The 25,302-nt window shown below is 50.3% G+C and overlaps 1 protein-coding gene across 1 annotated transcript; it reads left to right on the plus strand.

The window, feature by feature from the left end:
• The first annotated feature begins 827 nt into the window (after positions 1-827).
• mymk (myomaker, myoblast fusion factor) lies at positions 828-25,302 on the plus strand. Its single transcript, XM_038287129.1, has 7 exons — positions 828-1,039; positions 9,718-10,086; positions 10,660-10,774; positions 22,727-22,875; positions 22,983-23,099; positions 23,209-23,349; positions 23,826-25,302. The coding sequence occupies exons 2-7, from the start codon at positions 9,952-9,954 to the stop codon at positions 24,024-24,026; spliced, it is 858 nt and encodes a 285-aa protein (XP_038143057.1). The 5' UTR covers positions 828-1,039; positions 9,718-9,951; the 3' UTR covers positions 24,027-25,302.

Raw genomic sequence — 25,302 nt, forward strand, 5'->3', positions numbered from 1 at the left:
GTTAGCGCCTCCAGAGAAAGGGCAATTAAAAGAACCGCAGAGAAAAATATTCGGACCAAGAAAAATGGCTTTGCTGAAAGATTGGATGAGATAAAACACAGTTAAAAGCAAATGGATTCTGGAATAAAAAAACTTCAAGATGGAAAACTGAAATTAAATCAATCTATTGCTTATTTGGTTTAAATTATTTAGCAAGGTTCACCCAGGACAACAGTAACTCTGAGGGTGTTTGAATCTTTATGGACCTATGTTAAATTTTTGATTGCTAAGAAGCAGTTGCAGCGAACACCAGCGTGTATAGGGGGGGGATGGCGCTCTCTGGCAGCACCAGGAGTCCTAACGGGGGATGAAGGAGACAGGGCGTACCTCCTATATTTATTAGGCTACAACACGATTGCTGGATGGAGTATACGTTTAAAAAAAAGGTACAACGGAAAACTTACGTTTTCCTTCTCCCCTCCAAACAGAGAGGCACTCCACTGCAGCAGCTGCCTTTCTCACGATACCTACCAGAAGTTTTAGAGGAAATCTACACCTAAGGACTTTAATACCTTCAGGTTCTCCCCTTCCTTGAGGGCTAAATGCTGATCTTTACATTGGTGGCAGAGAAACCTAAACCTGTCATGGTTTTGGTGCTGATGGCTGGCTTGATTGCTCATTCCTTTCACCTGTCTAGCTCTGTCATGTTCCTCTTCACTCATCAGATCCAACTGTTCCAGTTTCCTATTAAAGCTCCCTCTGTTTTCGGCTATCAGGGTCAGATTATTCTTGAGCCTTGGTGTAGAGAGTTCTCTAGCATTGCTTTAGTGTTCTGATTGTCTGATTCTGATCTGTTCCTTTTTGTGAATTGAACCTGGAGCTGCGTCTTGACTTGGCCCTTTGGATTGTCCCGTTTGCCTCCGTCTGCTGGGATCTGATCTCCTGTTGGCTCTGCAGCCTTCCACGTCTGGAACTCTCTGGTCGCCCCCACTGCTTCTGTTCAATCGACCGGCTGGAACCATTCCCGTTCTTTGGGCACAGGACTGAACTGCCAAACCAGGTTAGTGACACGCGCGTTCATAATCATCCTCTGTCAGATTATCGCAGTCACGAACCTGTGTTTCCCTCCAATTGACGTTCATGTTTCTGACGCCCTAGCCGCTGCAGATCCGCAGATCCGTCTGTGTTTAAATAAACACTTTTTAGCTATTCCAGTCTGTCTCGCCTGAATTCTGGATTCTATGTTCTGAGCTTATTACAAAACCTAAAATCAGTGGATTTAATCTGACTTCATTAAACTCCTGTTGGGACGGAGCTCCAGACTGTATTTCTGGCATTGTTTGTAAAAATGGCGGCACCCTGCTGCTGGAGATCAGATATACACCCACGTTGCCCTTGTTTTTTCTTGATTTTTTTCTCTCCCTAAAAATAGTAAGCATACCAAACTACAATGTGTAAAAGTTTATTTTCTGAGAACATAAATCTGTTTAAATCCTTTATCTGTTCTCTGTGCCCGATATGTCATGGAGATGGAATCATACGCTGCCTCCAGCAGCTAATGTCAGCTTTGGATTATTACATTAATCTAGTCCTTTTTTATTTTTATGTATGCCTTCTGTGTTAGCTTTACTGTATAGAGTGTATGATATAAATAAGACATCTAAAATGCAGATAAACATGCTGTAATCGTAAATTGCCGGACTGCTCTCAGCATGCCCAATGATGACGTCAGTCTTGCAATTTAACGAGAAAAACGCATCAAATCGTCTAAGAAAAGTCATAAAATATTTTTATAAGATATTTTCAAGCATTCTTTGGCGCTTAAAAATGGCGTCACATTTATTCCAAAATACCCGCGAGCAAAATAAACATACTCTGTCAGGATGTTACAAAGTTCAAACCCAAATGCAGAACACCGGACAGAGAGACCAGGGGAAAGGTTTAACGGGTTTTATTGAAGAAGTTAAACAGAGGGAGAAGTGTTGCTCTGAACACTGCTCAACCGGAACTGTAAAGTGAGGGGAAGACACAGCGGTTAGTTTAGGCTCAGTGGGGAATTTGACTCGTGAACTTGGAGGAGAGGATTTGGTTGCCGACTCACGTTTCCAGAGTTGTTGTTGAATCCTTGAATCCTGTCTTTGTGCTGTAGTTCCAGTGTTTGTCTGATTCGGTGGAGGGCGGAACAGGGTTTACCCAGAATGCAGTTGTTAATTGGTGAACGGAGAAACTGACTGCCACTCAGATTTCCTGCGTTACTTGAACGGGTCGTGGTGGAGAATAATCCCTTTCTCAGTGGAAAGCTCAAAGGATCTCTTGGGGAAAATGGATCCAAACCTCCTGTTTGAGCCCCATCTCAGTTAGTAGCTCAGTTGATCCTTCCAGGGAGAGAAGGTCCGAGAGATCCAGTTTGCAGGATGACTTCCTGCCGAGAGGCAAAGACAAAAACAAAGTTAAACTCGGGTTGACAAAAGCTCAGCTTGACTCAGCAAAAACTCAGCTTGGCTAGAGTACCCTAAACTGGCGTCGAGGTAGTGGCAGTCAGCAGTTTAAGTTCACTCCATTTAACGAGGAAACCATCAGCAGGTGTGAGAGGAGGCGGACCAGAACCAGGCGCCTCCTGGTGGAGGAAGGGAGACAAACACAGAAACACAAAAACAGGAGTCCTGACATACTCCATGTATGTTAAACTACTTCTGCGCGTAGTTTAGCTACCACCGCACAACAAAATTACACATGTGTGAGAAACTGCCGCTCCAAGAGGAGAAAATTGCTGGTGGAACGTTAAATGCAGCTCCAGCCGAGCTGGTGATGTCATTAATATGCTTCTCTTCCAATTGAGCCAGATTTTACTGCATGCTCCCGTTCTCCCTGAGTCCAGACTTTCCTGTATTCTTCTCAAGAACACACTTGGCGAGAACACGAGTCCATTCTCGCGTTCTGAACTGAGAAACAGCAAATGTGTTTCTGTTTCCATGAAGCAGAAACGGTTCCAAGAGAGTTTTTTCTGGGGTCTGGGGTTTCCATGGCAACCGTTAGACTCAATCTACATCCATAAAAAAGACCTTTCTCACATGAGAACACTGAGCTAAGAATTGGATGCTTAGCTTTAACTTTTTCTTTTTTTTTATTTGATTAAGGTTCTCAAATCAAAGCTTTAATCCACCTTTTTATGCCTCTTAACCAGAGTTACCAACAAATCTGTTCAGGACCCTGTTTGCCTTCAACTCCCCGGCAGATGGTGTGGGTTAGTCACCGCCGTTTCTCCAAAACCACCAAATCCCAGAGCTGTTTTCCCTCATCCTCTGCCAGCTCGGTTGGTAAGACCCTCTGGGAATCCCAGGCATGCGATGGGACTCCTCAGTGATAGTGGATCCTTTGTGCTGCTGCCTCCAGCCTCTGAGCAGGTGCAACAGCTGAGTGGGGAGCAGCCGGGGCCAACTGCTGCCACGCCGTCCTGAGAAATCCGTCCAGGGCTGATCAGAGTCAAATAAGGCTTCCCTGGGAAGGAGGTAGACCCTAACTAGCCTGATGGGTCACATGGTGTTTATTTACATTTACACAAAGCTTTAAGCAACACAGGATCAGAAGAGTTGGTGTCCAAACACGGTAAAAGAGGGTCTTAAATGTCAATGCTGGAACAACTGGAGTGAAGTTTAGAGATGCTGCCTTTGCTTCTCTTCACACATGATCAGTAAATCCAGAAGAAATGTTTAATTTGACATAAAGACGTTGGAAAATACCTGATAAATGTGCAAAACTTAACCATCTTTTATCCATCTGATATCAGAGATCTGATTGTTCCTTATGTTCCTAACAGAGCACTTCGCTCTCAATCTGCAGGTTTACTAGTGGTTCCTAGAATTTCTAAAAGTAGAATGTGAGGCAGATCTTTTAGTTATCAGGCTCCTCTCCTGTGGAACCAACTACCAGTTTTAGTCCGTGAGGCAGACACCCTGTCTACTTTTAAGGCTAGACTTAAAACTTTCCTTTTTGATAAAGCTTCTAGTTAGAGTGGCTCAGGTTATCCTGATCTATCTCTATAGTTCTGCTGCTATAGGCTTAGACTGCTGGAGGACATAGGGACCCCTTTTTCATCATTCTGCTTCATTCTCTCTCTATTCTCCCACTCTGCAGAATCTGTTAGTTCAATCTCTAACGTTCTGCTCTCTCTGCTTTTTCTCATAGTAGCTTCATCTGGTCTGTTCCTGTTTGGCTGTGACTCCATCCTGGAGAGAAATATCAGCTGTGCTGCTGCCATCAACACCTTTGTTTCTAGATGTTGGAGCTTGGCCTGTTTTCCAGTGTAGTCCTGTTTCTCTGACTGTGACTAACTGGATGTGCTCTCTTCATCCTCTGACATGGGAGCTGGCTCGGAGCTCGTCTGCCTGGCTGTGTGTTTCCTGGACGGGACCGCCTGTGGAGCTGGTTGACAGTTGCCTCTTGTATCTATGCTTCTTTTTCTATGTCTGCTTCTGTCTCCTTGAACCCCAGTGGGCCTCAGCAGATGGCCGCTCACACTGAGCCTGGTTCTGCTGGAGGTTTCTTCCTGTTCAAAGGGAGTTTTTCCTCTCCACTGTCGCTACAAGCATGCTTAGTGTGAGGGATTGCTGAAGAGTCAATGAGTCGATGCAATCAGCTGGTTTTCCTTAGATAGAAAACTTTGAATCAATCTGACTGGATGATCTGGTGAACTGGAAAGTGACCTGAGATGACGTTAATTGGTGCTATAGAAATAAATTGAACATCAAAAATACCAAAATATTTATAAACAGAAATATTCTCCCAGTCCAAATTGGAGACGTGACCTAATGGGTGGTCCAATAAGACCAACGTTCTGCCATAGAGCTCTGAAGAGAGAGTGAAGAGTGCTACGTGTGTCTTTATTATCATTCCCTTATTTTCCTCAGTTTGTTTGAACTTTCCGTCATAACCACAGGTTGCTGTGCGTCTCTTCATTTCCTTGCCCACTATGGTTGAGCTCTCCTCAGCTGCGGAACATCAGGAGCAATAAGGAGGAACATAAAGAGGAGCAGACTCCCTGAGGCAAACGCCAGATTGTTTTACTCCCCATCCCGAAGGATAATATTAATTTCTCAGCTTTTCAGTGACGTTAGTTATCTGCTTCTTCACTCCTATGATTTTTGAAGAAATCCTCTCCAGATCTGCTCCCTCTTGACGGCCATGTTGTGTTAGTAACTGACAGGAAACGAGATGTAAACTTGCACAGAAATGGAACCGGGGGAACCAGCATCCAAGAACACCACATTGCTTCAACCGATACAGCTTGGTGAGACGTTTTTCTGCTAACTTTGAAACGCTCTTCCTTTGGTCCGAAAACTATAACATCTGTTTAATTTGATCCAGATGACAAACATTCTGGGCCCTAAGATGGACCCTTGTAGAACACTATATGCGATTTCTACACTGCAAAAACAATCCAGAAATAAGTAAAAAATTGCTTAAATTAAGTATATTTAGCCTTAATTTGAGCAGGTAAATAAGATGATTTGCCAATGGAATGAGTATTTTCACCCTTAAAATAAGATAGTTAGATAATATTTACTTGAAATAAGAAGATAAAATTGTTTTTTCTTATTTTAAAAGGAAATTGTCTTGTTCCATTGGCAAAGTGTCTTACTTACCTCCTCAAATCAAGGAAAAACGCACTTATTTTAAGAAAAAATAACTTATTGAGATTTCTATTTTTTGCAGTGTATGGCCTTTGATGTAAAGTAACCCACGGATGCTAAAAAGATCTCGCTCCTTCAGAAGGATTTAAACCCTTCCAATTCTGGACCAGAAGTTCCCCAAAGACCAGTTTATGTAAACAGGAGCTGTAACATGTAAAACTTCACATAAACACAGCAAGTTTTAATGATTAACCTTTATTTAACCAATCAGATTATCACCAAAAATTGACTTCCTGCTTCTCCTTTTCATCCAGACGAACATGTGGTTCTATAAATGTCTCCAGTGTTCAGCCATTTTCTCTTTAGACGCCTCATATATTTAGTTTTACTCTTTTTAGGTTTGCGGAAAAGAATAAGGCAAGGAAAGTTTATTTGTATAGCACATTTCAGACAATTCAAATTGCTTTATGTGAATTAAATATTACAATAGAAGAAAAATAAAAGCAGAATAAAAGCAAATAAAGATAAATAAAAAACATGTTTAAAACAAATAAAACAAGTGGGAAGTTTTTTCAGGCTCCCAACGGACAACTTTGAATATTCCTGTTTATGAAGTTTCATCAAACAACCAGAACTACAGCGTGTTTATATCTGACTATGTTGCAGAGTAGTGGTTCCTGCAGGTAGAGATACGGATCGTTTCCAGCATCAGAGTCTTTCTTAAACTAACATCACACTTCAAGTGTAATTCAATCTATGAGTCTAGTTTTAGCTTTGGTTGTTCTTTCACTATTATCAATAAATATCTGATAAACATTTTATATTATTCTATTTACTATTTTATGTCAATTAGATAAACTCTTCTTCCTTTCAAAGACAGAAAGAAAAATAAGAAAAATGTCAGTTTGGGTGGGAGTTGGGTGGGAGGAGACTGAAAGTGAACTGGTTTCTTGCAGGATTCATAACAAACAGGTTAACAGATGCAAAACTCCACACACGTAATCCACAAAATCCCAAAATACTGAAAATCCAGGAATACTCACGAGGGGGCAAAGAAATTACGACAAACCAGCAAACAGTGACTGAGCAGAAGGTACATATATGGGAGAGAGAAACAAAGTCCAGGCTAATCAGCAGATTGGGAGCAGGTGTGAACAGAGGCGTCTAGAAGGGAGCTAGTGAAAAAGAGACTCACACAAAAGGGCAAACAAGAAATACCTAAGAAGACAAAGACAATCAAAAATGACTACAATAACACAAAATGGTAATAAAACCAATAAAAACTCAAAGATAAAACTTAAACAGAACCAAAACCATGACAATAAAATAAAAGACAAGGAAGAAAGGACGTTGATATCAAAGTAAACATGTCGATATTTCAGGGACATATTTCTTTCTCTCAGCGCACTGCAAAAACGTTCTGAAAATGAGTAAAAATTTCTTAAATTGTTTTTCATCTTAATTTGAGTGGGAAAATAATATGATCTGCCATTTATACCCTTAAATTAAGATAATTAGATAGTATGCACTTAAAATAAAATACTGCAGTTGTTTCTTTCTTATTTTAAATGTAAATTGTCTTATTTCATTGGCAGTGTCTCACCTACCACCTCAATCCAGGAAAATAGGCACTTATTTTAAGAAAATTTAACTTAATTAGATTTACATTTTTTACAGTGCAGGAGTTTTCCCTGGTGTTCCCAGAGGATGTCTGCACTTTCATAGCTTAGAATTTATTAACCCCACAATGAAGACATTCAGACGAGCCAGAGACGAGCAACCGCGGAGCGAAGCCGGCTGTAAAATCTTCTCCCTGACAGGAAGTGACAAATAAAAGCTCCACATTCGCTCCAAGTAGCAGAGAGCTGCAGGAAGCTGGACTCTGACTCTCCTCTCCAGTTGCTGCTGACACAGAAGCTTCAATCTGGAGGACAAATAAATAATAAGAAACATTTATTTATCCGTCAGAAAAACATTAAATTCCTGTTTATCAGAGGAAGGTTTATGGCCAACTATCCTCCTAAATTTCCCATCTAGTTTGTTACTTAAACAGCGAAGCTCTAAACATCAGGGCTGTTTGAATAGAACAGCTTTAAGGCTCCATCAACTGGTGTCCATCATGGCCTCCAGGGCTCCAGTCTGGTCCCAGAATGCAACAGAAGCTTCTTCTTTGCCTTTTTTTAAAAACTGCTTTAAATCAGTCCTAGCTGTCTTTATCCACGCTGGCTCAGATTATGATGTTAGAAAGAGGAGGCAGGGAAAGCAGGATAAAGCATTAGCCTCGCTGCATGCAGTTAGCCTAGCCTTGGAGCTAAACCAGGTGCTGGAAAACGAGTGAGTGAACCGTCTCCATCTGTCTTTGGACATTTTGTTGTTCGGCTGATCCGGTCCAAATGGTTTCACCTCCAGCTTCTCTAAGTTTGCTTCCCTTCTGTGACTCGGCCTGTCAATCACCTGCACAACAACTGTGATGACACTTCCTGTCACCTCAGATCGCAGCTCTCCTTCACCCTGAGGTCTCCTATACTTCTGTATTGCAGAAGAGCTACTGCACAAGCACAACTTTTAACGAGAGTCAATAGCAAACATTTTTATGCCCTAGGGTGGAAATAGGTCACCAATCCGATGGAAAAAGAAAACAGCTTCATTCGTCATTAAAGGTTAAATATTTATCTTACACATCTAAAAAATATATATCAATATATTTCAAAATATTTTGATTTTAAAATTTAATCTGAATTTTTTTTAAATGTCTTTATAAAGGTTATTGGGTGGGTGGGGCAGCATCCTAGCGCCCTCTATAGGCCAGGCGCCACTGCAACAGGAACTTTGATTTGCTGGATTGTAACAGTCCCTGTCAATTAAAGCGGCTTTTTGAAAAGCTGCCATAAAAACCTCTTTTCTAACCTCTTTCAGGATGCATTTGCTGAATATTCGCTCATAAATTTCCCTGAGTTAATTAAATCACATCTTTTATGAAGATTGTAAATATTAACTCTACAATCCTGAACTTTATTTTTTCTTATACCTGCCCCGCCTGAACGCGCCTCTACATCCAGGGAACGTAATTTACTCACGTTCACACTCAATGTGAATGTACCATCAGGGAGAACATGCGCCATTAGCGCAATTTTTCATGCAAAAATATAGAAACATGCTGATTAGACAAGCCATGATCTGCTTCTCAGTTCTCCATTTTTCATTTGGATGAAATAATAGCTGCATGAATCATGACAGCAGACAAGATAGAGGAGAGCAGGAGGCGGGGTTACCAATCTACTCGCTCTGGAGAGCAGAGTTCGCTGCTTTTAGATGTTGTCTCCAAAGTCTCCAGTAGCAGAAAAAAGTCTCTAGATTTGGCGCTAGGAGCTTTTTAGAAATCAAAGTGCTAGAGGGGTCTGAAAAGTGGCTAAATATGGCGACTAAAGCGCTAAGTTAGCAACACTGCTCTTTGCATGGTCTGTTTTCAAATGGTTTGCTGCTGTCTGTTTGGACCTTTCTGAACATGTGCAGCAAATGGACTGATCCAATATGGTGGACACTGAAGGGGGGGGGGCTGAGACACACTTAATATTATCAGCGTTCTGATGGAATTTTAGCCAAAGGATTTTTATCAAAAACATAATTAATGTGCACAAATAAGGAATAGTTATTAACCATACATGGAAACAGTTTTATGGGGCCCCCAGGAACATGGGGCCCCTAGGCAGCTGCCTAGTATTGCCTAATGGTAAATCCCTCTCTGGTTGTATTTCACCAAACTACTTCACGAGAAACATGATAAGCAACCAGACGTTACTCCTGATAGTTATCACGTGAACAACCAGATTCACGTGTGATTTCAGTTGCAGTTCTTATTTGATGAAAACAATAAAATGCTGAAAATGTGTTTATTATATTGATAAAGTTTTGAAAGCAGAAGTGCAGCTTGAGTCCCAAACAGCGGAAACGCCACCAAACCTTTTCATTTTCAGTAACTAATGAGGAGAAAAGAGGCTCAAACTGGACAGAACCGACTTCAGACGGTGGCCTGTTGGCCTCCAAACAGATGCTTGATGTTGACGTGGTTACATGCGGTCTGACATGTTGCTCCTCGCCCTGCATGCAGCCTCTCCCGTGCTCTTGGTATGTGGACAGCTGCCTGCCACTAACACAGCCCCACTATCCCACATGGAGCTGCAATCTGAGGGGCATTTAAACTTTAAATGGCCAAAGCTGACAGCTGGCTGTGGGAGGGCAGAGGAACATATATGCAGCCTGAGCTCCGGAGCAGCAGAGCGAAGCAGAACCTGCAGGAGGTCTGTCCACGTCTTCTGTTCAAGCGCTTGGTTCTGATCCAGTCATGGGTGCCTTCATCGCCAAGATGCTGCTTCCCACCGTCAGCAGCCTTGTGTTCCTGCCGGCTGCCAGCGTGGCTGCAAAGAGGGGCTTCCACACCGAGGCCATGGTCTACTTCTTCACTATGTTCTTCACTGCGGTGAGACTTCGCCATCTCTGACTGACGGCCGCCATCTTGCTTATTTGAAATTCTATTTCAAACAGATAAAAGCTGAGTTAGAAAAGCTAAACTTATATTTGATGCTGTTACTGAGTCTAAAGCTGATCAATAACTAATCAAAAATACACAAATGATCGATTTAAAAGCAAAGCTGTTAATTAATAAATAAATGATTGTTATTAAATTTCTAGTAATATCGAAATTACATTTAAATTAATATAATCCTAAATGTAATATTAAATTAGAACCTTAATTACCACTATTCAAACAATTGTTAACATTAAAAATTTAAATATTTATAAATATTATAAATATAATCTTAAAATGAAAGTTGTATATGAAATTGTTCTTATTGTTTTACTTTTGAGGAACAATAAATCATTAATAAATATAATTAATTGTGAATTTTTCATCAACAGTTATATCATCAATTAAACCTTGATGTAAGATCAGAGGATTTTTTTTTTTATTAATTATCTAAAGGAAACTTGTTTTTTCCTGTTGTGGGGATTCAGGTTTTACTTTAATCTGGATTAAACTTTGCTCCTGCAGATTTATCACGCCTGTGACGGTCCAGGCCTCGCCATCCTGTGTTTCATGAGGTACGACATTCTGGAATACTTCAGCGTTTACGGCACGGCGCTCTCCATGTGGGTCACACTCACAGGTAAAACCAGGGATTGTTCTGGAAAAGCTGCTGCAGTTGCTGCAAACATTTGCTTTGACTTCTGGAGGCATTTGCTCAGACACACGAGTTCTGCAGCGTCTCCAATGTCAGACATCTGGCTGCTCTTTAAAAAGTCTCCTCTTCAGATTGGACAAACCACTAAACTGTGGCCTTTAATCTGAGTTAATCTAGAATGAGGTTTCTGATTAATTCCAACACTGAATGCTTTAGCTTGATGTCATAAATACATGTTTGCGTTTGTAATAATCTGTTGAGGGTTTAGTCAGACCTTCATCAATAACTGGTTTTTGGTTAATCTGGAACGACACTGATTCTGCACTGAATTCTGTTCCTGCAAACAAATAATAGACTTTTGAAAGAGACACGTTTTGTAAAAATGTAATCCAGAAATTAAACTTTAAAAAGGTTTTAATCAGATAACTTAAACAGCATGACTCCTCCCTCCACCCTGACCTTGTCTCCTTCCTCCTCCTCCACCCTGACCTTGTCTCCTTCCTCCTCCCTCCACCCTGACCTTGTCTCCTTCCTCCTCCTCCACCCTGACCTTGTCTCCTTCCTCCTCCTCCACCCTGACCTTGTCTCCTTCCTCCTCCTTCCACCCTGACCTTGTCTCCTTCCTCCTCCTTCCACCCTGACCTTGTCTCCTTCCTCCTCCCTCCACCCTGACCTTGTCTCCTTCCTCCTCCTCCACCCTGACCTTGTCTCCTTCCTCCTCCCTCCACCCTGACCTTGTCTCCTTCCTCCTCCTCCACCCTGACCTTGTCTCCTTCCTCCTCCTTCCACCCTGACCTTGTCTCCTTCCTCCTCCCTCCACCCTGACCTTGTCTCCTTCCTCCTCCTCCACCCTGACCTTGTCTCCTTCCTCCTCCTCCACCCTGACCTTGTCTCCTTCCTCCTCCCTCCACCCTGACCTTCACCCTGCCTTGTCTCCTTCCTCCTCCTCCACCCTGACCTTGTCTCCTTCCTCCTCCTCCACCCTGACCTTGTCTCCTTCCTCCTCCTCCACCCTGACCTTGTCTCCTTCCTCCTCCCTCCACCCTGACCTTGTCTCCTTCCTCCTCCTCCACCCTGACCTTGTCTCCTTCCTCCTCCCTCCACCCTGACCTTGTCTCCTTCCTCCTCCTCCACCCTGACCTTGTCTCCTTCCTCCTCCTCCACCCTGACCTTGTCTCCTTCCTCCTCCCTCCACCCTGACCTTGTCTCCTTCCTCCTCCCTCCACCCTGACCTTGTCTCCTTCCTCCTCCTCCACCCTGACCTTGTCTCCTTCCTCCTCCCTCCACCCTGACCTTGTCTCCTTCCTCTCCTCCACCCTGACCTTGTCTCCTTCCTCCTCCTCCACCCTGACCTTGTCTCCTTCCTACTCCTTCCACCCTGACCTTGTCTCCTTCCTCCTCCTTCCACCTTACCTTGTCTCCTTCCTTCTCCTTCCACCCCTGACCTTGTCTCCTTCCTCCTCCCTCCACCCTGACCTTGTCTCCTTCTCTCCCTCCACCCTGACCTTGTCTCCTTCCTCCTCCCTCCACCCTGACCTTGTCTCCTTCCTCCTCCCTCCCACCCTGACCTTGTCTCCTTCTCTCCTCCACCCTGTCCTTGTCTCCTCCTCCACCCTGACTTTCCCTTCCTCCCTCCCACCCTGACCTTGTCCTTCCTCCTCTCCACCCTGCTTGTCTCTTCCCTCTCCACCCTGACCTGTCCCTTCTCCTCTCCACCCTGCCTTCTCCTCCCTCTCCACCCTGACCTGTTCCTTCCTCCTCCCTCCACCGCCTTTCTCCTTCCTCCTCCCACCCGACCTTGTCTCCTCTCCTCTCCCTGACCTTGTCTCTTCCTCCTCTCCAACTGACTTGTCTCCTTCTCCTCCACCCTGACCTTGTCTCCTTCCTCCTCCCCACCCTGACTTGTCTCCTTCTCCTCCTCACCCGACTGCCCTTCCTCCCTCCCTGACTTCTCCTTCCCTCCCACCCTGACCTTCTCCTCCTCCCTCCACCCGACCTCTCCTCTCCTCCACCCGACCTTTCTCCTTCCTCTCCTCCACCTGACTTTCTCCTCCTTCCTCCACCCTGACCTTGCCCTTCCCTCCTCCCCCTGACCTGTTCCTTCCCCCTCCACCCTGCTTCTCCTTCCTCTCCACCCTGACCTTGTCTCCTTCTCTCCTTCCACCCTCTTCTCCTTCTCCTCCTCACCCTGACCTTGTCTCCTCCTCCTCCTCCACTACCTTGTCTCCTTCTCCTCACCTGACTTTCTCCTTCCTTCCTCTCTCCTCCCTCTCCCTCCACGCCTCCTCCCCCCCCCCTGCCTTGTCCCTTCCCCTCCCCCCCCCTGACTTTCTCCTCCTCCTCCTCACCTGCCTTTTCTCTCCACCTTCCTCCACCTGACCTGTCTCCTTCCTCCCTCCACCCGACCTTGCCCTTCCCCTCTCCACCCGCTTGTTCCTTCCTCCTCCTCCCCCTGACTGTTCTTCTCTCCTCCACCCTACCTTTCCTTCCTCCTCCTCACCTGACTTCTCCTTCCCCTCCCACTGACCTTGTCTCCTCTCTCCCCACCCTGACCTTGTCTCCTCCTCTCCTCACCCTGACTTGTCCTCCTCCTCTTCCCCCTGACCTGTCCCTTCCTCCTCCCCCCCGACCTTGTCTCCTTCCTCCCCCCCCCTACCTGTCTCCTTCCTCTCTCACCCGACTTGTCCTTCCTCCTCCTCCACCGACCTTGTCTCCTTCCTCCTCCTTCCCCTGCCTTTCCCTTCCTCCTCCTCCACCCTGACTGTCCTCTCTCCCCCACCCTGCCTTGTCCTTCCTCCTCCCCCGCTTTCTCCTTCCTCCCCCCCTGACCTTTTCTCCTTTTCCTCCTCCCTCCCCTACTTCCTTCCTCCCCCTTCAGCTTTCTCCTCCCCCCCTCCCGCTGTCCTTTCCTTCTTCCCCACCCGCCTTGTCCTCTCCCCTCCCTCCCCGCTTGTCTCCTTCTCTCTCCACCCTGACCTTTCTCCCCCTCCACTGCTTTCTCCTTCCTCCTCTCCCACCTTCTCCTCCCCTCCCACCTGACCTTGTCTCCTCCTCCTCCCCCCCTACCTTCCTCCTCCTTCCTCCCCCCACCTACCTGTCTCCTTCCTCTCTTCCACTGACTGTTCCTTCTCCCTCCACCTGACCTTTCCTTCCTCCTCACCCTACCTGTCTCCTTCCTCCTTCCACCCTGCCTTTCTCCTCCTCCTCCCTCCACCCTGCCTTGTCTCCTCCTCCTCTCCACCCTGCCTTGTCCCTTCCTCCTCTCACCCTGACCTTTCTCCTTCCTCCTCCTTCCACGACTTGTCTCTTCCTTCTCCTTCCCCCTGACCTTTCTCCTTCTCTCTCCACCTGCCTTTCTCCTTCCTCCTCCCACACCTGCCTTTCCCCTCCTCTCCACCTGCCTGTCTCCTTCCTCCTCCCTCCACCTGCCTTTCTCCTTCCTCCTCTCACCTGACTGTCTCTTCCTCCCTCCACCCTGCCTTGTCCTCCTCTCCTCCCACCCTACCTGTCTCCTCCTCCCTCCACCTGACCTTGTCCCTTCCTCCTCCTCCACTGACCTTGTCTCTTCCTCTCCTCCACCCTGACCTTCTCCTTCCTCCCTCCACCCTGACCTTTCCTCCTCTCCTCCACCCTGACCTTTTCTCCTTCCTCCTCCCCCTGACCTTGTCTCTTCCTCCTCCCTCCACCCTGTTGTCTCCTTCCTCCTCCTCCTCACCCTGACCTTGTCTCCTTCTCCTCCTCACCTGACCTTGTCTCCTTCCTCCCTTCCACCATGACCTTGTCTCCTTCCTCCTCTTCCACCCTGACCTTGTCTCCTTCCTCTCCTCCACCCTGACCTTTCTCCTTCCTCCTCCTCCACCTCCTTTCTCCTTCCTCCTCCTCCACCCTGACCTTGTCTCCTTCCTCCTCCTCCACCCTGCCTTGTCTCCTTCCTCCTCCCTCCACCCTGACCTTGTCTCCTTCCCCTCCTCCTCCACCTGACCTTGTCTCCTTCCTCCTCCTCCACCCTGACCTTGTCTCCTTCCTCCTCCTCCACCCTGACTTGTCTCCTTCCTCCTCCTCACCCTGACCTTGTCTCCTTCCTCCTCACCCTGACCTGTCTCCTTCCTCCTCCCTCCACCCTGACCTTGTCTCCTTCCTCCCTCCCTCCACCCTGACCTTGTCTCCTTCCTCCTCCTCCACCCTGACCTTGTCTCCTTCCTCCTCCTCCACCCTGACCTTGTCTCCTTCCTCCTCCCTCCACCCTGACCTTGTCTCCTTCCTCCTCCTTCCACCCTGACCTTGTCTCCTTCCTCCTCCTTCCACCCTGACCTTGTCTCCTTCTCCTCCTTCCACCCTGACCTTGTCTCCTTCCTCCTCCCTTCCACCCTGACCTTGTCTCCTTCCTCCTCCCTCCACCCCTGACCTTGTCTCCTTCCTCTCCTTCCACCCTGACCTTGTCTCCTTCCTCCTCCTCCACCCTGACCTTGTCTCCTCCTTCCCTCCACCCTGACCTTGTCTCCTTCCTCCTCCTCCACCTGACCTTGTCTCCTTCCTCCTCTTCCACCCTGACCTTGTCTCCTTCCTCCTCCTCCACCCTGACCTTGTCTCCTTCCTCCTCCTCCACCCTGACCTTGTCTCCTTCCTCCTCCTCCACCCTGACCTTGTCTCCTTCCTCCTCCTCCACCCTGACCTTGTCTCCTTCCTCCTCCCTCCACCCTGACCTTGTCTCCTTCCTCCTCCCTTCCACCCTGACCTTGTCTCCTTCCTCCTCCCTCCACCCTGACCTTGTCTCCTTCCTCCTCCTTCCACCCTGACCTTGTCTCCTTCCTCCTCCTCCACCCTGACCTTGTCTCCTTCCTCCTCCTCCACCCTGACCTTGTCTCCTTCCTCCTCCTCCACCCTGTCCTTGTCTCCTTCCTCCTCCCTCCACCCTGACCTTGTCTCCTTCCTCCTCCTCCACCCTGACCTTGTCTCCTTCCTCCTCCCTCCACCCTGACCTTGTCTCCTTCCTCCTCCTCCACCCTGACCTTGTCTCCTTCCTCCTCCCTCCACCCTGACCTTGTCTCCTTCCTCCTCCTCCACCCTGACCTTGTCTCCTTCCTCCTCCCTCCACCCTGACCTTGTCTCCTTCCTCCTCCCTCCACCCTGACCTTGTCTCCTTCCTCCTCCTCCACCCTGACCTTGTCTCCTTCCTCCTCCTCCACCCTGACCTTGTCTCCTTCCTCCTCCTCCACCCTGACCTTGTCTCCTTCCTCCTCCTCCACCCTGACCTTGTCTCCTTCCTCCTCCTCCACCCTGACCTTGTCTCCTTCCTCCTCCTCCACCCTGACCTTGTCTCCTTCCTCCTCCCTCCACCCTGACCTTGTCTCCTTCCTCCTCCTCCTCCACCCTGACCTTGTCTCCTTCCTCCTCCTTCCACCCTGACCTTGTCTCCTTCCTCCTCCTCCACCCTGACCTTGTCTCCTTCCTCCTCCCTTCCACCCTGACCTTGTCTCCTTCCTCCTCCCTCCACCCTGACCTTGTCTCCTTCCTCCTCCTCCACCCTGACCTTGTCTCCTTCCTCCTCCTCCACCCTGACCTTGTCTCCTTCCTCCTCCTTCCACCCTGACCTTGTCTCCTTCCTCCTCCTTCCACCCTGACCTTGTCTCCTTCCTCCTCCTTCCACCCTGACCTTGTCTCCTTCCTCCTCCTCCACCCTGACCTTGTCTCCTTCCTCCTCCTCCACCCTGACCTTGTCTCCTTCCTCCTCCCTCCACCCTGACCTTGTCTCCTTCCTCTCCTTCCACCCTGACCTTGTCTCCTTCCTCCTCCTTCCACCCTGACCTTGTCTCCTTCCTCCTCCTCCACCCTGACCTTGTCTCCTTCCTCCTCCTTCCACCCTGACCTTGTCTCCTTCCTCCTCCCTCCACCCTGACCTTGTCTCCTTCCTCCTCCTCCACCCTGACCTTGTCTCCTTCCTCCTCCTCCACCCTGACCTTGTCTCCTTCCTCCTCCTCCACCCTGACCTTGTCTCCTTCCTCCTCCTCCACCCTGACCTTGTCTCCTTCCTCCTCCTCCACCCTGACCTTGTCTCCTTCCTCCTCCCTCCACCCTGACCTTGTCTCCTTCCTCCTCCTCCACCCTGACCTTGTCTCCCTTCCTCCTCCTTCCACCCTGACCTTGTCTCCTTCCTCCTCCTCCACCCTGACCTTGTCTCCTTCCTCCTCCTTCCACCCTGACCTTGTCTCCTTCCTCCTCCCTCCACCCTGACCTTGTCTCCTTCCTCCTCCTCCACCCTGACCTTGTCTCCTTCCTCCTCCTCCACCCTGACCTTGTCTCCTTCCTCCTCCTTCCACCCTGACCTTGTCTCCTTCCTCCTCCCTTCCACCCTGACCTTGTCTCCTTCCTCCTCCTCCACCCTGACCTTGTCTCCTTCCTCCTCCTCCACCCTGACCTTGTCTCCTTCCTCCTCCTCCACCCTGACCTTGTCTCCTTCCTCCTCCCTCCACCCTGACCTTGTCTCCTTCCTCCTCCTTCCACCCTGACCTTGTCTCCTTCCTCCTCCTCCACCCTGACCTTGTCTCCTTCCTCCTCCTTCCACCCTGACCTTGTCTCCTTCCTCCTCCTCCACCCTGACCTTGTCTCCTTCCTCCTCCTTCCACCCTGACCTTGTCTCCTTCCTCCTCCTCCACCCTGACCTTGTCTCCTTCCTCCTCCTCCACCCTGACCTTGTCTCCTTCTCCGTCCTCCACCTGACCTTGTCTCCTTCCTCCTCCTTCCACCCTGACCTTGTCTCCTTCCTCCTCCCTCCACCCTGACCTTGTCTCCTTCCTCCTCCTCCACCCTGACCTTGTCTCCTTCTCCTCCTCCACCCTGACCTTGTCTCCTTCCCTCCTCCCTCCACCCTGACCTTGTCTCCTTCCTCCCTCCTTCCACCCTGACCTTGTCTCCTTCCTCCTCCTCCACCCTGACCTTGTCTCCTTCCTCCTCCTACCACCCTGACCTTGTCTCCTTCCTCCTCCTTCCACCCTGACCTTGTCTCCTACTCTCTCCTTCCACCCTGACCTTGTCTCTTCCTCCTCCTTCCACCCTGACCTTGTCTCCTTCCTCCTCCTCCACCCTGACCTTGTCTCCTTCCTCCTCCCTCCACCCTGACTTGTCTCCTTCCTCCTCCTCCACCCTGACCTTGTCTCCTTCCTCCTCCTTCCACCCTGACCTTGTCTCCTTCCTCCCTCCTCCACCCTGACCTTGTCTCCTTCTCCTCCTTCCACCCTGACCTTGTCTCCTTCCTCCTCCTTCCACCCTGACCTTGTCTCCTTCCTCCTCCTCCACCCTGACCTTGTCTCCTTCCTCCCTCCTCCACCCTGACACATTGCATCTCCTTCCATCCTCCTCCCACCCTGACCTTGTTCCTTCCTCTCCTCCACCCTCGACCTTGTCTCCTTCTCCTCCTACCACCCTGACCTTGTCTCCTTCCTCCTCCTCCACCCTGACCCTGTCTCCTTCCTCACTCCTTCCCCACCCTGACCTGGTCTCCTTCCTCCTCCTCCACCCTGACCTTGTCTCCTTCCATCCTCCTCCACCCCCACTAGACCTTGTCTCCTTCTCCACCTTTTCCCCCCCCCCCCCAACCCCCTGACCTGTCTCCTTCCTCCTCCTCTCCAACCCTGACCCTTGTCTCCTTCCTCCTCACTCCCACCCGTGACCTGTCTCCTTCCTCCTCCCTCCACCCTGACCTTGTCTCCTTCCTCCTCCTCCACCTGACCTTGTCTCCTTCCTCCTCCTTCCAACCCTGACCTCTCTCCTTCCTCCTCCTCCACCGCTGACCTTGTCTCCTTCCTCCTCCGTCCACCCTGACCCTTGCTCTCCTTCCTCCTACCTTCCGACCCTGACCATGGTCTCCTTCCTCCTCCTTCCACCCTGACCTTTGTCTCCATTCCTCCTCCTCCACCCTGACCTTGTCTCCTTCCTCCTCCCCTCCACCCTGACCTTGTCTCCCTTCCTCCTCCTTCCACCCTGCCTTGGTCTCCTTCCTCCTCCTCCACCCTGACCTTGTCTCCTTCCTCCTCCTTCCACCATGACCTTGTCTCCTTCCTTCTCCTTCCACCCTGTCCTTCTCTCCTTCCTCCTCCCTCCACCCTGTCCTTCTCTCCTTCCTCCTCCCTCCACCCTGTCCTTGTCTCCTTCCTCCTCCCTCCACCCTGTCCTTGTCTCCTTCCTCCCTCCCTCCACCCTGTCCTCCTTCTCTCCCTTCCTCCTCCCTCCACCCTGTCTCTTGTCTCCATCCTCCTCCCTCCACCCTGTCTTCTCTCCTTCCTCCTCCCTCCCACCCTGACCTTGTCTCCTTCCTCCTCCTCCACCCTGACCTTGTCTCCTTCCTCCTCCCTCCAACATGACCTTGTCTCCTTCCTTCTCCTTCCACCCTGACCTTGTCTCCTTCCTCCTCCTCCACCCTGACCTTGTCTCCTTCCTCCTCCCTCCAACATGACCTTGTCTCCTTCCTCCTCCCTCCAACATGACCTTGTCTCCTTCCTCCTCCCTCCACCCTGACCTTGTCTCCTTCCTCCTCCTTCCACCCTGACCTTGTCTCCTTCCTCCTCCTCCACCCTGACCTTGTCTCCTTCCTCCTCCTTCCACCATGACCTTGTCTCCTTCCTTCTCCTTCCACCCTGACCTTGTCTCCTTCCTCCTCCTCCACCCTGACCTCTTCTCCTTCCTCCTCCATCCTGACCTCCTCTCCTTCCTCCTCCCTCCACCCTGTCCTTGTCTCCTTCCTCCTCCCTCCACCCTGTCCTTGTCTCCTTCCTCCTCCCTCCACCCTGACCTTGTCTCCTTCCTCCTCCTCCACCCTGACCTTGTCTCCTTCCTCCTCCCCTCCAACATGACCTTGTCTCCTTCCTTCTCCTTCCACCCTGACCTTGTCTCCTTCCTTCTCCTTCCACCCTGACCTTGTCTCCTTCCTCCTCTTCCTCCTGACCTTGTACCCTGACCTTGTCTCCTTCCTCCTCCCTCCACCCTGACCTTGTCTCCTTCCTCCTCCTTCCACCCTGACCTTGTCTCCTTCCTCCTCCTTCCACCCTGACCTTGTCTCCTTCCTTCTCCTTCCACCCTGACCTTGTCTCCTTCCTCCTCCCTCCACCCTGACCTTGTCTCCTTCCTCCTCCTCCACCCTGACCTTGTCTCCTTCCTCCTCCTTCCACCCTGACCTTGTCTCCTTCCTCCTCCTCCACCCTGACCTTGTCTCCTTCCTCCTCCTCCACCCTGACCTTGTCTCCTTCCTCCTCCCTCCACCCTGACCTTGTCTCCTTCCTCCTCCTCCACCCTGACCTTGTCTCCTTCCTCCTCCTCCACCCTGACCTTGTCTCCTTCCTCCTCCTCCACCCTGACCTTGTCTCCTTCCTCCTCCCTCCACCCTGACCTTGTCTCCTTCCTCCTCCTCCACCCTGACCTTGTCTCCTTCCTCCTCCCTCCACCCTGACCTTGTCTCCTTCCTCCTCCCTCCACCCTGACCTTGTCTCCTTCCTCCTCCTCCACCCTGACCTTGTCTCCTTCCTCCTCCTCCACCCTGACCTTGTCTCCTTCCTCCTCCCTCCACCCTGACCTTGTCTCCTTCCTCCTCCTCCACCCTGACCTTGTCTCCTTCCTCCTCCCTCCACCCTGACCTTGTCTCCTTCCTCCTCCTCCACCCTGACCTTGTCTCCTTCCTCCTCCTCCACCCTGACCTTGTCTCCTTCCTCCTCCTCCACCCTGACCTTGTCTCCTTCCTCCTCCTTCCACCCTGACCTTGTCTCCTTCCTCCTCCTCCACCCTGACCTTGTCTCCTTCCTCCTCCCTCCACCCTGACCTTGTCTCCTTCCTCCTCCTCCACCCTGACCTTGTCTCCTTCCTCCTCCTTCCACCCTGACCTTGTCTCCTTCCTCCTCCTCCACCCTGACCTTGTCTCCTTCCTCCTCCTTCCACCCTGACCTTGTCTCCTTCCTCCTCCTCCACCCTGACCTTGTCTCCTTCCTCCTCCTCCACCCTGACCTTGTCTCCTTCCTCCTCCTCCACCCTGACCTTGTCTCCTTCCTCCTCCTCCACCCTGACCTTGTCTCCTTCCTCCTCCCTCCACCCTGACCTTGTCTCCTTCCTCCTCCTCCACCCTGACCTTGTCTCCTTCCTCCTCCTTCCACCCTGACCTTGTCTCCTTCCTCCTCCTCCACCCTGACCTTGTCTCCTTCCTCCTCCCTTCCACCCTGACCTTGTCTCCTTCCTCCTCCCTCCACCCTGACCTTGTCTCCTTCCTCCTCCCTCCACCCTGACCTTGTCTCCTTCCTCTCCTTCCACCCTGACCTTGTCTCCTTCCTCCTCCTTCCACCCTGACCTTGTCTCCTTCCTCCTCCTTCCACCCTGACCTTGTCTCCTTCCTCCTCCTTCCACCCTGACCTTGTCTCCTTCCTCCTCCCTCCACCCTGACCTTGTCTCCTTCCTTCTCCTTCCACCCTGACCTTGTCTCCTTCCTCCTCCTTCCACCCTGACCTTGTCTCCTTCCTCCTCCTTCCACCCTGACCTTGTCTCCTTCCTCCTCCCTCCACCCTGACCTTGTCTCCTTCCTCCTCCCTCCACCCTGACCTTGTCTCCTTCCTCCTCCTTCCACCCTGACCTTGTCTCCTTCCTCCTCCTTCCACCCTGACCTTGTCTCCTTCCTCCTCCCTCCACCCTGACCTTGTCTCCTTCCTCTTCCTTCCACCCTGACCTTGTCTCCTTCCTCCTCCTTCCACCCTGACCTTGTCTCCTTCCTCCTCCTTCCACCCTGACCTTGTCTCCTTCCTCCTCCCTCCAACATGACCTTGTCTCCTTCCTCCTCCCTCCACCCTGACCTTGTCTCCTTCCTCCTCCTTCCACCCTGACCTTGTCTCCTTCCTCCTCCTCCACCCTGACCTTGTCTCCTTCCTCCTCCTTCCACCATGACCTTGTCTCCTTCCTTCTCCTTCCACCCTGACCTTGTCTCCTTCCTCCTCCCTCCACCCTGACCTCTTCTCCTTCCTCCTCCATCCTGACCTCCTCTCCTTCCTCCTCCCTCCACCCTGTCCTTGTCTCCTTCCTCCTCCCTCCACCCTGTCCTTGTCTCCTTCCTCCTCCCTCCACCCTGACCTTGTCTCCTTCCTCCTCCTCCACCCTGACCTTGTCTCCTTCCTCCTCCCTCCAACATGACCTTGTCTCCTTCCTTCTCCTTCCACCCTGACCTTGTCTCCTTCCTCCTCCCTCCACCCTGACCTCTTCTCCTTCCTCCTCCATCCTGATCTCCTCTCCTTCCTCCTCCCTCCACCCTGTCCTTGTCTCCTTCCTCCTCCCTCCACCCTGTCCTTGTCTCCTTCCTCCTCCCTCCACCCTGACCTTGTCTCCTTCCTCCTCCTCCACCCTGACCTTGTCTCCTTCCTCCTCCCTCCAACATGACCTTGTCTCCTTCCTTCTCCTTCCACCCTGACCTTGTCTCCTTCCTCCTCCCTCCACCCTGACCTCTTCTCCTTCCTCCTCCATCCTGACCTCCTCTCCTTCCTCCTCCCTCCACCCTGTCCTTGTCTCCTTCCTCCTCCTCCACCCTGACCTTGTCTCCTTCCTCCTCCCTCCAACATGACCTTGTCTCCTTCCTTCTCCTTCCACCCTGACCTTGTCTCCTTCCTCCTCCCTCCACCCCTGACCTCTTCTCCTTCCTCCTCCATCCTGATCTCCTCTCCTTCCTCCTCCCTCCACCCTGTCCTTGTCTCCTTCCTCCTCCCTCCACCCTGTCCTTGTCTCCTTCCTCCTCCCTCCACCCTGACCTTGTCTCCTTCCTCCTCCTCCACCCTGACCTTGTCTCCTTCCTCCTCCCTCCAACATGACCTTGTCTCCTTCCTTCTCCTTCCACCCTGACCTTGTCTCCTTCCTCCTCCCTCCACCCTGACCTCTTCTCCTTCCTCCTCCATCCTGACCTCCTCTCCTTCCTCCTCCCTCCAGCTCTGGGGGACTTCGATGAACCGCAGCGCTCCAGCATCAGCATGTTTGGAGTGCTGACCATCGCCGTTCGGATTTACCAGGATCGTTGGGGCTACGGGATTTATTCTGGACCAATCGGCTCGGCCGTCTTCATCATCACTGTTAAATGGGTGAGTGATGCCAAACATTCATCTTCTCTGGTTCCACCTTTGATCTCCTTGATTTTCAGGTCAGGTTTTGGTTGTCTGGTTGATCCTGTGATGTTCTGCTCTTCCAGCTGCAGAAGATGAAGCAGCTGAGGGCGGTTTACCCAGAGAAGACCGTTTACACGCAGCAGGTCGGCCCAGGCTGCTGCTTCGGCGCTCTCGCTCTGATGCTGCGCTTCTACTTCGAGGTGACTCCTCGTTCTAAGACAACCAGGCCCAGAAGATAAATGCTTGACGTTCTGCTCTGATTCAATCACTTGAATAAACTACAGATCATTGCTGTCCTCCCCCCTGCAGGAGTGGGATTACGCCTACGTCCACAGCTTCTACCATCTTTCTCTGGCCGTGTCCTTCGTGCTTCTGCTGCCGAAGAAGAACCGCTACGCGGGGACGGGAGACAACGCCGCAAAGATCACGTGTTTGACCCTCTGCTGCTGCGTATGTTACCTTAACGGCACATTCTGTCCAGTTCAACCACACATTCTGAAATATCTCCGTACATCTGCTGGTGAAGATTCTCAGTCATCCAGGTCATAGTTATTACAAAAAAGTTTTTTTTTAAACGCTTCCTGGATGGGAAGAGAAACATCTTTGAACTGGGAAACAAAGTCCAGTGGATTGTTTTTGAACTTTTAAGGAATCTCAGAAGAATGGTGTACATGAAAGCATTTCCATGTGCTACTGTGGCCTAGTCAAAGTTCAAATCTGGAATATGAGGTAAAGCTTGAACATGGCAGCAAATGGCAGCAGATTATGCAGAGTTAGCAGAAGATTCAGATACCAGTAATCATTGTCGTGTGGGTGTCACTCCCCCATTAGGTCTGTGGTTGAAGCATCTTTTGGTTAGCGTAGGAATGAGGAGCGGCTGCAGGAAGCTCTGACTGATCTCTGCTCTGCTCTCCTCCCTCCTCCAGACCATGGCCCCTGGCTCTTCCAAAGCAAAGACAGAAAAAACAAAGAAGAAGTTGTCTCGGACAGTGTGGACAGTCCCCACGGAGAAGCTGTGGCCTCGAGCGTCCAGCACCCCCACCCTCCCAGTTTGCCACCCGTCGCCCTCCACGCCCGTCAAAGGGACGAGCATCAGCAAGCTGAAGGAGATGAACGGCTGGAAGTGAGGCCTGCTCGCTCGGACGGCTCCAGATGCTGGAAAGTCAGCAGACACCCGTCAGGATGCAGGAAACCAGCCGTCACGCGGACGTCGGACCCTCCTGTTGGCTGCTGGACCATTTAAGCAGGATGCCAGATGAGAGACAGACAGAAGCCACCTGATGAGGAAGCTGAGGTGAGCGAGAGCTCGGATCAGAACCCAGGACTCACACAGCAGCGTCGAGACAAGCCTGTAAACCTGACAGCAGGATTTATGAGACGATCAGACCAGCATATGGTTTATCTCTCCAAGATGTATAAATTGTGTTTAGAGATGTTGCTCTGGGGAAAACGTGGCCTCTCCTCGTCCTTCTCTTTCCATCTCGCACTGAAAGGAAGCGCAGCTTCTCAAAGCTTTTAGACTGTAAAGCAAAGTCGGGCCTTTTGTCCTGAAGGTGCCAGAGACGTCTTTCTGTCCAGCAGGTGGACTCTCTGTCTGTTTGTTAAAGCTTCAGTGTTTATGTCTGATTTTATAGTTTTAAATAAACTGAAATACTGACTCTCCTTCAGGTCTGAAGATGTTTTCAGTTCTTCCCCCCCTGAGGACAGCTCCGTCTGCCGCATACTTCAGTCACTCTAATCTAATTCTGAATGAACATATCTCCTTTCCCAGGTTCTGCCTCACTCACGTCACCTGTCCTGAACTTGACCCAAAGTCTACAAACCCGTCCCGCTTATCTCAGACAAAACAGACTCCGTCCAAAGTGAGGGCCGGCCTCCCCCTCCGGCGGGGGAATGTGAGGAGCCGGGGCCAAACCGCCTGCTCCTGAAAGGTGTTTGTGTCTGGACTGGGGGAGCCGGCCCGGCCTTGACGGGATGGTAACACGAGCCTTTTATTGCAGCGGTGTGAAAAGCTATTCAGCTGCTTTACGAGCGAGCGCTGTCTGCGCTGCAGCGAGGCCCACACACAGCCAGGACTCAGGGAAGCCTTCTCTGGAACGCCGGACGTATGGGGGGAACTTTGGTCCAGCTTTGCTGTAAATAGAAATCTGAAATCAAACTTTAGAAAAGCTTGTCATGGTCTTGGTTCTGTTTAGGTTTTCTTTAGAGTTTTCAGTTTCACTTTGATCCATGTTTTTCTTTGTTTTCTAGTTCCGTTGGTGTAATTCATATTTTCTGGTGTTTTCTGGATGTATTTGAATTCTTAGGTATTTCTTGGTTGTGTCAGGTTTCTGTTTCTGTTATGTTTTTCTTTTGAGTATTCAGTCTTACTTTACTCCTTGTTTTCTAGTGTTTAGTTTTCTT

This window comes from Cyprinodon tularosa, unplaced genomic scaffold (genome assembly GCF_016077235.1).
Source record: "Cyprinodon tularosa strain WSP-4 unplaced genomic scaffold, ASM1607723v1 ctg235, whole genome shotgun sequence".
Classification (NCBI taxonomy): domain Eukaryota; kingdom Metazoa; phylum Chordata; class Actinopteri; order Cyprinodontiformes; family Cyprinodontidae; genus Cyprinodon; species Cyprinodon tularosa.